A 12,255-nucleotide genomic window follows, 5' to 3' on the forward strand; every position below is an offset into this window, starting at 1 on the left:
AAAGGTTATTCAGACAGAACTGAGTAAGAGAACAACATGCAAAATCACGCTTTATTAAGCACTCCGGCCTCAGCGGGGGTCCGTCCCAGCCTCCAGGGGCTGATTTAAAAGCTCTGGAGCTCCCAGTAAGACCCCCAGTCCAAACACCGGAGCCCCCACATCAGTGTGTTTACCTTTAATTTGATGAGGGCTCTTAACATGGGATTTGAAGGAATATCCCACAGCACTTACTGACTGCTCAGACTGACTGCTGATCTGCAGTGAAAGCATAGAATAAGTGTTGGCTGGAAAAGTGTAAATCCAGGAGCATAGAGCAGATTTTATTCTGATTTACCACTTTATTTTACAGTTATATACAGGAAATGATTTCATCTTTAAAAAAAAAAAACTATATTTCCTTTTTGATGTTTTTAAAGATAATATTTTGGCTGTTTTTTACTACATATATTCCTTATCCGCAGTATACTACCCTAGACTACATTATTCTACATAGTCCTACTACCCTATACTCTCTATATACTCTATACTACTGTACATTACCCTGTATAACTCTACACTACTATCTATTGTACTATCATGTACTCCACTATACTACGCCACACTCCCTCAAAGTCCAATACCACCCTCCATGACAGTATACTACCCTGTTCTCACTTCATGACCCTATACTACCCTACACTCTCTATAATACCCAATACTACTCTATCTTCCCTATATGACCCTATACTACCCTACACTCCTTATTTTACCTTATGATCCCTGTATGACTCTATACTACTCTACACTCCCTATACTCCCTAGACTACCCTACACTCCTTATATTACTCTATACCCTACACTCCAGATACTACTATAAGCACCCTATATGACCCTATATTACCGTGCACTCCCTATTCTACCTTATACTACCCTGTCCTCCCTTCACTCCTCATATCACCCTATTAACGCTTTGTGACCCTGTATTACTCCACACACTCTATACTATCCTATACCCTGTCCTCCCTATACTTCCATAAACTCTCTATACCACTCTATACTACCCTGTTCTCACTAAATGATACTATACTACCCTACTCTCTCTAATACTTCCCTGTCTTCCCTATATGACCCTGTACTACTCTACACTCCCTATACTACCCTATAATACAATACACTACTTTAATGACTCCATACCTCACACTACCCATACTACCTTATACTTCCGATATAATTATATACTACCCTATACTAGTGTATAATACCCTATATTACCCTATGTTCTCTATATGACTCTTTACTACCCTATACTCCTCATGACCTTATGCTCCCTATATGACCCTATACTAACCTATACCACTATATACTCCCTATAAACCTTGCACTATTACACTACATGGCCCGATATCTCCCTACGCCACCCTATACTACCCTACTCTCCCAGTACTACCCTACATAGCACTCTACTGCCTAACACTCCACCTCCCAGGATAGTTTTCACAACTCTTGATATATAGATGATACTGGAAACAGTGTGAGCAGAGATTGACATATATATCAGTTGACTTTCTTACTCTATACCATCCATCTAACTGTAATGGAGCCTGATGATTCATAACACCACTATTATTAAAGATATAGATAAATAAACATAACAATAAAGAGAGTGCACACTGCAGAAAGCATCTCTCCCTCTGCACTTCTTCTGCACACAATAAACCAACGTTCAGGAGCACATAACCACACACTTCTCCACACACACTTATATCTACACCCACATTCACACACTCACGCTCACACTCGGTCCAAGTCATTGTTCTGCAGACAGCACATCGTAATTTATTCCAGGCCTTTTCTGAGGCGAACATGACGCCCTCTTTTCTCCTCTCCTAAAGACGAGATGCTCATCAAAGCAGCTGTCTCTGCACATCACATGACATTTTCCTAAAGCCCGCCTCCAGTGCCAATCTGACAACGGCGATCTCTCATGTTCATAATCGCTGACTGTAAGCATTCTATAACTATTGGACGATTGGAAAAAGCATGCAACACCAATCAGCAGCTCTATATCCTGCAGAGCAGCCAGCATCCAAATGCAGCAGTGTGTGTGTGAGTGCACACGCATGTGTGTGTGTGTGTGTGTGTGTGCATGTGTCGTGCAGCACAGAAAGCCTTGAGGGCAGCAAATTAAAAATACAAAATCAAATGAGTTAATCATCCGCATTTAGTCGTAGTTTAGACATCCACTATGTGCCAAAATATTATGAGCTCCCATTGAACAACCTAAAGCAACATTCGGTGGTTGCTATGGTGTTGCTAAGTTGTTACTATGGTATTGCTAGGTGTTCTCTAGGTGCTCTGAAGTCGCTAAGTGGCTGTTATTGATTCTATCTGGTTGCTATGGTATCCCAAGTGGATGTTAAGTTCATTGTACGCTAGATGGTATTTCAGGTAGTTGCCATGATGTGCTGTGGTATCCCAAGTGCTTGGTATGTTATTGCAATGTGGTCACTACGGTCTTCCAAAGCGGATGCCATGGAGATGCAATGTAGTTGCTACGATGTTGCTAAGTAGTTAGTATGGTGTTAATTATTCAGCAGTACTGAGATTAATGTATAATTATAATAGCTCAGCTATTGTAGCAAAGTGAACCCATGGGTAGAATAGCAGTGCTAAGGGAAATTCATGATTAGAATAGCAGTGTTGAGGTAGGATCATGATTAATACAGAAGTGCTGAGGTAATCAGATGATTAGAGTAGCACTGCTGAGGTAAACGTATAATTAGAATTGTACAGCTAAAGGAAATTGATGGTTAGAATGAATAGCACTGCTGAAGTATACTCATGATTAGAATAGAACTGCTGACTAGAAAAGCACTGCTACGGGAAATTGATTATTAGAAAAGCACTGTTGAGATAAATTCATGATTAGAATAGCACTGCTGAGGTAAATTGACGACTAGAAAAGCACTGCTAAGGGAAATTGATTATTAGAAAAGCACTGTTGAGATAATTTCATGATTAGAATAGCAGTGCTGAGGTAAATGGATAATTAGAATAGCACTGCTAAAGGAAATTCATGATAAGACTGGCACTGCTAAGGGAAATTCATGATAACAGTAGCACTGCTGAGGGAAATTCATGAATAGAATAGCTGAGCCGAACAGAACAGAAGCCCATTTGCGCTTTTTTTCTCCACAGGCGTTCACATCAGTAGCATCACTAATCCCTGACGGGTTTCTGAAATATGTTCACAGTTGGACCGGGTTTGTGTTTGGGTTTTATGGACACGGTGTGTTAAATGTATGTGGACATACACACACACACACACACACACACACACACACACATCTGCATGCTGACACTGAGCTCAGTGTAAAATGGATTTCCTGCTTTTATATGTTCATACAGTCAACACGCAGCTCTGCGGGGGTGGGCACATGTGGGCAGATGTGAGCGTGCCCGCATATTAATGTGTGTGTGTGCATGTAGCATGTAGGATGCGTGATGCTGCTGCTGTCTGCCCACACACTGTGCAGCTGGTGTGTGTGTGTGTGTGTGTGTGTATCCAGTATTCAGTGTGATGTTGTGCGTGTAAGTGCCCCCACACAGCGCAGCGTTTGCCCGTGTCTCAGAGGCTGAGAGATGCTGGAGCCGCTTCAGAAACATGCAGCGCCATTTGCATTTTAATTAAATAGCTTCTGTCCGGCCCCTCCCCCTCCAGCTGGTTGGCCGGCTCGCTCGGGTCTCCAAACATCAGCTCAGCTCCTCACACTGTTCATACTGAAGCCTGAGGGCCACATACTTACAGACTGAGCATCAGCCACAACAATAAAACCACTGCAGGTGAACTGATGAATAACACTGATGGAACAACCTAATGGAACTTGGGGTCCAGGGGTGGAATCAATGTATTATTCAACGAGTATCAAGAACCAAACTGTGACATTCTAGACTACTGGGTCAGAACATCTTCAGAACACCAGGGAGATCTTCAGGGAGGTAGGGTGTTCCTGGTATGCAGTGGTAGAGCTTAGATCAGGCCCAAAAACAAACAAAAACAATTTTTAGGCTGTTTGAATGAGCGAAATCTGTTTAGAATGATGTTATTTAACATTGCAACACTGAAGAAGCATAGACCTGTTATTTAATAAAAATCGATAAATAACTCCACAAGAATGATGTCTGAATGACTTTCCTCTAATCAAATACAATTTAATGTGGTTTAAGAACATAAAATACTACACCTAATAACACCTAAATAATAGAGTTATAACTAATAAGATACTTATAAACATGGGTTTCAATGCATTTAAAATATGCCTGAATCTGCCCTAATCCTAATTCCTCTCAAAAAATACTTTGGGCCCTACATAAGCATCTATAGTATTTTAGGCAAGCCATCGACCGTGCACCGTGCAGCTTTGTTTAGGGTGGGTCAGTGTGTCTTTGCTATCGTAACGATGGGAAAAGTACACCATGTGCGGCTCGAAATGCGCAGAAAGGCATGTACTGCTAATTCTCTTAATTAATTATGGTTGTGTTTTGGGAAAAACATAAAATAAACCAATCTCCAGAGTGTCACTTGCTCATCATTGCCTTTAAGAGCCAGCTGTGCTTTGACTTTGGCAGATTGCTATTTTAACAGCGCAGTGCTTCTGAGCTTCTTAGCAGAGGAAATTGACCTGCTTGTTCATGCTGTGACGGTGCGCGAGCAGCTCATTAACGAGAACAGCAATGTTACTGTATTTTCTATTTTTTCTACTTTTCTATTTATATTCTGTTTATTACTGATGTAAAAGTTGGGTTTGTGCACTGCTGTCTAGGTTGTACTCAGTCAGTGGTGCACCTGTGTTTTGCATGGCCAAGATAGCAATACGCCAGAAATTTACCTGAACACATTTTACTTCAAGGCTGTAGATACTGTATATTCACCAGCTCTGTTGCTATATTTAAACAAGGAAAAATAGATTTGTTCATGTGAGGGTTAAGATAGCGATGAGCGCTCCTCGGGCATCAAAACAGTAGTGTAAGAACAATAATGAGATCCACAACAAGCCCACGGTTTCCATCAGCTCTTTTCATGTGCACACCATCAATATTTGATGATCAGTTTGGTCGGTCCAGCAGGGACCCCATGGGGCTCTGAGAGGAGTGTGTGTGTGTTTGCGTTGGGTGTGTGTGTGTGTGTGTGTGTGTGTGTGTTTGCGTTGGCTGTGTGTGTGTGTGTGAGGGAGGAGCCAGCTCCTCGTGAGCTGGCGTCTCATGAATAATAGAGGCGAGGCGAATCAGAGCGAGGTGGCTCATTAAGCCACATTACTCACAAACGCTCACTCGCCGTCAATCAAACGCCAAGTATTTATCTGACACGCCGGAACCGGGTGGGGGGGGGGTGGGGGGGGGGTTGTCTGCGTGGATAGAATTAAGACAGACATGTGTGTGTGTGTGTGTGAGTGTATGTGTGTGTATACAGTAGTGTGAAAAAGTAGTTCAGATTCAGATTCAGATTTCTTTTGTTTTTGCTTTTTGGTCAAAATGATATTTTTTTGATTATCAAACAAACGTTAATATCTCTGATTTTGGCAGATTGCTATTTTAACAGTGCAGTGCTTCTGAACCACGCCCAAGCTCATGCACAATGACTATGAACTTTTACATTTTTGCAGAGATTGAGGCCTGTGCCAAAATACGTGAGTTTTCAAGTATCAGAAATGTCTCAAAAATGGGCGAAAAGGTCCATAATAAAAATATTAATAATAATAATAGTAATCATAAACTTTCCAAAAACAATAGGAAACTATTGTTTCCAGCTGGTTGACGCTGTGAAGGTGTGTGAGCAGCTTATTTACAGGAACAGCAATGTTATTTAATTTTATATTATGCTTATTTTTAATGTAAAAGTTGGGTTTGTGCACTGCTGTCTTGGTTGTATTCATTCAGTGGTGCACCTGTGTTTTCTGACGCCAAGATAGCAATATGCTAGAAATTTATTCGAACACATTTCACTTCAAGGCTGTAGATACTTTAATATCAAACAAAGACAACCTAAGTAATTATTAAAAGCACTTTTTAAATAATGATTTCATTTTTTATGAAAGGTATAAAAAAAGGTATAAAAAATCATTTACATAATTTACAAAGTGCGTTTATACTGTATTTACTCAGATTATCTTTGACTGATATTAAAGTATGTTTGATAATCTAAAAAAAAATAACAAAGAAAAAAATATTTAATATACGCATACTCGTTTTAAAAAAAGGTATGTGCATTTTTGTTGTTTGTAATTGTGGATGCATATTAAGTAGCCACAGAAACTTTAGAAGAGATGAGAAAGTAAGATAATACCAAAATACATTTTTTTCCTCAGACAGCAAAGATCCAAACAAATCCTGTGAGTTTTTTAGCTGCTATCCAGACAGGAAGTGGCCCATGATTGACTGAAAAGAAGGTGTTAAAAGATTTTCAGCATGGCGCTCCACTCACCTCCCCCTTCTTCACAGTCATGGACTGCCGGCGTGGTGTGCTCTCCTCGTTAATGCTGGACAGGAAGTTCTGAGAGATACGCAGAGCATCCTGCAGGAGGGGGTGGTCTGGGTGACTGGAGGGGGTGTGCTTCAGTAAGTCCTGTAACATGAACACACACACATATGCACACACATAAGAAACAAATGCATTTAAAATTAAACTAATGTAAATACATTGCCATTAGCATCGCAAAATAAAAAAAAACAAAAGATTTAAAATAAAAATCAGCAAAACTTTACAAAAACATACACAAACAATGCACACAAAATTCTTTTGGAACATTTATAAACATAAAGCATGTGTTCTATAAATATTCATAAGTAACTTACATGTAAAACGAGTGTGCTTCTGGTCACTCTGTCCACAGGCTTATAGAGGAGAGCTGAGAGACAACAGAAAACACAGAGACACACAGGAACATCAGATCAGATCTTTCTACTGTAAACACTAACAAATCAGCTTATAGGTACAGTGAGGTTTAATTTAGTAACTCAAATCAGTTACGCTTTATTCAGGCTAAATATAAATACTATATAAGCGATATATCAGTCAGAAACTTCACTCCTTCACTCCTGCTCCTGAGCTCTGAGTTTCCTCTTCTGAAGTCTCCATTGCTCCACCAGCCGGAAACCAAAACTTCATGTGAAGCATTGCTTTAGTTGGGCAAATGCATCAGTTACACAGCGTGGATTGATTATATGAATGCCAGATGAGGGTTATATTAAAGAGATTGGGTGAAATGCCCTAAAAAAACAGAGAAAATCAGACCTGGGCCATTTTTACCTGCCGTGAGAACTAAGCCTCTTGAATTAGTCCCTAATTTAATATATATTGCAACCTATACATAAATACACTTTTCAAAATGTCCTGAAACAAACTCTTTTTACATTGACTTCCAGGGGCCTAAAACCTTTGCACAATACTGTACATATAATATTAATGGGTTTAAACAAACACAACAATGCTTATTTATCAAAAAATGCTACAGCAGTTCTTACTTTCCAGTGAGTACTTGGCTGTCTGGTCTTTGCAGTCCTTTGTACTTCGGACCTTGAGGTTCTGTAGAGACATAAGAAATGTGAAAATGAGGGGTGAGATTAATTCTTTATCACTAGGGTTCCATGCATCCATGGGATCTGAACCCATAACCTTATGAAAGATGGCTTTCCTCTCTTACCACAAGGTAACTGCACAATAAAAATGGGATTTCAGAAGCAGTGTGGATTTCTTTTTTTTATAATAAGGATGTTTTGGCATCTAAACCCACAACCTTATAGTGGCTGGATGATTTCTCTCTCATCATTAGGGTTCCATGCACCATAAACTTGCTTTTAGAAGCAGCGTGACTTTATTTGCTGCATGAGGTTGTTTTGGGATCTAAACCCACAACATTAAGTTTTAGGATCTGAACCATGCAATATAATGTTAGCTGGCTTTCCTCTCTTATCACAGGACTACTGCATACTAAAAGTGGTGTGGCTTCTCATTCTTACATGAGAAAGTTTTGGGATCTGAACCCATAACCTTATGAAAGATGGCTTTCCTCTCTTACCACAAGACTACTGAACAATAAAAATGGGATTTCAAAAGCAATGTGGATTTCTTTTCTACATGAAGATCTTTTGGGATCTAATCCCACAACCTTATAGTGTCTGGACGAACTCTCTTTTATCACTAGAGTATCGTGCACTAGAAACTGGCTTTTAGAAGCAGCGTGAATCCGAACCCATAACCTTATGAAGGATGTCTTTCCTTTTTTTTATCACAAAACTACTGCACAGTAAAATGGTCTTCCAGAAGCACTGAAGAAAAACTTATTTTTTTTACATGAAGAAGTTATGTGATCTGAACCCACAACCTTCAGTTGCTGGCTTACTGTACCTCTCTTATCAGTAGACGACTGCCCACTCGAAGTGAGCTTTCAGAAGCAATTTTACTTTCTTTACTACATGATGACTCCAAATGATCCCATTAGCCCGTGATGCTACATCTACTTTCAGATACAAGAGTGTATTTCAGCTCCGTTCCCGAGGTTTTAAAGCCCACTCAGCACTCCACAGCCCCTCTACCTGTCTCTACTCTGCTAACCCATTAAATCCACAATTATTCTAGCGTTCGCTTCTGTTAATGTCAGGAGACCGGGAGGTGGGGGGCTCACTGTAGTGAATGAGTGAAGTATCAGTTGGCATGACAACACTTGGATTCTGGGATGGGAAGAGCTAGATAAGCTATGTTTTATCTCCATCCTCACATTCAGGTGGATATTAGTATGTTACCATCCACTAAAAACTGGCTTTCAGAATCAGTGTTATTTGCTATATTATGAGGTTTTGGGATCTGAACCCATACACTTATAGTGGCTGCCTGAATTGTCTCATTAGTATGGCACCATCCACTAGAAACTGGCTTTCAGAATCAGTGTTATTTGCTATATAAGGTGGTTTTGGGATCTGATCCCACAACTTTAAGTTTTGGGATCTGAACCCATAACCTTATGAAAGATGACTTTCCTCTCTTACCACAAGATTACTGAACAATAAAAATGAGCTTTCAGAAGCATTGTGAATTTCTTTTTTTTACATAAAGAAGTTATGTGATCTGAACCTACAACCTTCAGTTGTTGGCTTATCTCGACTGCCCACTAGAGCTTTCAGAAGCAATATTACTTTCTTTTTTGCATGGCGACTCCAAATGATCCCTTTAGCCCATGATGCTACATCTACGTTCAGGTACAGGAGTATATTTCAGCTCTGTCCTGAGGTTTTAAAGCCCACTCATATAAGGAGCTTGCTATATAATAAGGAGGTTTTGGGACATGAAGAAGTTATGTGATCTGAGCCCACAACCTTCAGTTGCTGGTTATCTCTTATCACTACACGACTTCCCACTAGAAGTGAGCTTTCAGAAGCAATATTACTTTTTTTTCTGCATGGCGACTCTAATTGATCTTATTAGCCCGTGATGCTACATCTACGTTCAGGTACAGGAGTATATTTCAGCTCTGTCCTGAGGTTTTGAAGCCCACTCATATAAGGAGCTTGCTATATAATAAGGAGGTTTTGGGATCTGAACCCATACACTTATAGTGGCTGCCTGAATTGTCTCATTAGTATGGTACCATCCACTAGAAACTGGCTTTCAGAATCAGTGTTATTTGCTATATAAGGAGGTTTTGGGATCTGATCCCACAACTTTAAGTTTTGGGATCTGAACCCATAACCTTATGAAAGATGGCTTTCCTCTCTTACCACAAGATTACTGAACAATAAAAATGAGCTTTCAGAAGCATTGTGAAATTCTTTTTTTACATGAAGGAGTTATTTGATCTGAACCTACAACCTTCAGTTTTTTTCTGCATGACGACTCCAATTGATCTTATTAGCCCGTGATGCTACATCTACGTTCAGGTACAAGAGTGTATTTTAGCTCTGTCCTGAGGTTTTAAAGCCCACTTATATAAGGAGGCTTTGGGATCTGAACCCATACACTTATAGTGGCTGGCTAAACTCTCTGATTAGTAGGGAACTATCCCCTAGAAACTGGCTTTCAGAATCAGTGTTATTTGCTACATCAGAAGGCTTTGGTATCTAAACCCACAACTTTAAGTTTTGGGATCTGAACCCATAACCTTATGAAAGATGGCTTTCCTCTCTTACCACAAGACTACTGAACTAAAAATGAGCTTTCAGAAGTAGTGAGGATTTATTTTCTACATTAAGATATTTTGGGATCTAAACCCACAACCTTATAGTGGCTGGCTAAACTCTCTCATAAGAATAAGGGCACAAAAAGGGCTTTACTCATATCAAACAAAGCCGGCAGGCCTTACCTCAGAGATCTCAGAGAACTGGGTGTTGGCCTGGCAGCACTTCTCTGCCGTCTCCACTGCCAGTTCATAGTTGTCCACGAAGGCCCGGTACACTCCCAGCTGGCTGGCCTGGAAATCACAAAAGCAGCCATTAATATAAATTGCTATGGTTAATTCTTTTGTGTCTACTTTTGGGAAAACTAAACCAACAAGTAGCAGCTCATCTCATGAGGCTTTACGCTGTGACCTGTTAGAGCATTACTATTAAAATTTCCTACTTGGAACTAAGCAATCCCAACGCTCAAGTTTAAATGGAATTACCATATTTTTCACACTATAAGGCGCACTTAAAAATCTTTAATTTGACCAAAAATCATCAGAGCTCCTTATAATCCAGTGCTCCTTATGTATAAATTGTAGTAGTCAGGTATTAAGAAGCAGTAAAGAGCACAGAGACTGGAGCAGCATTAGCAGCAGCATTAGCTGCTAATCGTTATTTCCCCGTTTAGACATAAGTATTATCAGCCTGTAGCCTGCTGCTAACCCCGGCTAGCACTGCTGGAGCAGCATTGGCATTAGCTGCTTACCGAGCTAGCTCTTTCGCCATTCAAAGTTAAGTATATTGGACTGTAGTCTGTGTGTTTACCGTGTTAAAACAAGCTGCGTGGGATAAACCGCTAGCAAATACCGCCCTGGCTTACTAGAGCACTCAGGGTTCCTCGGTGTAGTGTTGTCGGATGGCCACTAGCGCTTAGCCACTAATGCTAATGCTCCAGCCTTAGTGTTGGGGAAAAATTGGGGAATCTAAGCTTACTGTAAATAAACAGGAAAGCTTTATTCACCCAAATAAACCGCTTTCAGGAGAGAAATCTGTGTAGATTTACAACCAGCGCTCGCTGGACATTTTTATTACAGTTTTGTTTACTTAGCCTAGCTTTGCTTAGCTTAATTATTTTAAATATTATATTATTTTCTATTCACAATTGTATGTTTTATATAGTATTTTGTTGTTTAGCTTAAAAATGCGACTTATCGCCTCTCTTTTATTGTATTCTCATTAGACCAACATGGATGGGGAGGGCAGGGTTGTAGAAAATGTGAAAATGTTGTGAAGGAGAAAACGTATATTAACATTGTTTTGTGTTATTATTTGCACTGTAACTTAATAAAAACATAAACAAAAATATATATATATATTTTTTTTTTCTTCTTTTTATTGCTCATCACCGGATCACTGGCGTGATTGAGCTCCGGGATGATGGCGGTAACGAGTGATCCACGTGAGCGCGACACAGGACGACAGATGGGACGATGTCACCGCCGTAGGAACCGCTGGGCCGTCAGTGTGGGGTCGCTGTGCCATCGCTGTGCTCGGGGGTTGGGCCGGCGATGGTTGCCATGGCAGCGAGGGACAGCTCTGGGATGAGCAATTAATGTGTGCGGCTGGCGCTTGTAAAAACACATTTGAAAACCTAATTCAGTCATCCAAACTGCTCGCCCTGCCCGCCAGCGCCGCCATTTATCTCCCTCCAGCCTAACAGCCCAATCAATCCCCTCAAACAGAAACATACACGGGCATGATAAAGCCCCCGTCTGTGACTGGGACAGTGTGTGTGTGTGTGATATGGAAGGAAACTGGAGTAAAATTTACCTGAACACCAACAGATTTTTATTCCTATATTGACATCGCAGATGCATCAGTGCACAAAAACTAAATACTGAATAAAATAAGATAACTGTTCCTGTAAATGAGCTGCTGGAGCTTAAAAAAATAGCAATCTGCCAAAGTCAGAGCTCACCTGGCTCTTAAAGGTGCTATGGTTAGCATAAAGTGAAACACTGACTGGTTAATCACACCCATAAATAAAATGTAAATAATTACTAGATGATTTTTGAGGACTACGAGCTACGCAAGGCATACTTTTCCTGTCGTTACGATAGCAAA

At 40.3% G+C, this 12,255-nt stretch overlaps 1 protein-coding gene across 1 annotated transcript in view; it reads right to left on the bottom strand.

The window, feature by feature from the left end:
* bcr (BCR activator of RhoGEF and GTPase) overlaps window positions 1-12,255 on the bottom strand; it is a 137,337-nt gene that overhangs the window by 37,879 nt on the left and 87,203 nt on the right. The window contains exons 5-8 of the mRNA XM_022676624.2: window positions 10,332-10,439; window positions 7,501-7,561; window positions 6,832-6,884; window positions 6,461-6,601 (exon numbers count right to left, since the gene is read on the bottom strand). Of these exons, the coding sequence (XP_022532345.1) occupies window positions 6,461-6,601; window positions 6,832-6,884; window positions 7,501-7,561; window positions 10,332-10,439 (363 nt within the window). The remainder of the gene's footprint in view (window positions 1-6,460; window positions 6,602-6,831; window positions 6,885-7,500; window positions 7,562-10,331; window positions 10,440-12,255) is intronic.

Source organism: Astyanax mexicanus, chromosome 17, assembly GCF_023375975.1.
Source record: "Astyanax mexicanus isolate ESR-SI-001 chromosome 17, AstMex3_surface, whole genome shotgun sequence".
NCBI lineage: Eukaryota > Metazoa > Chordata > Actinopteri > Characiformes > Acestrorhamphidae > Astyanax > Astyanax mexicanus.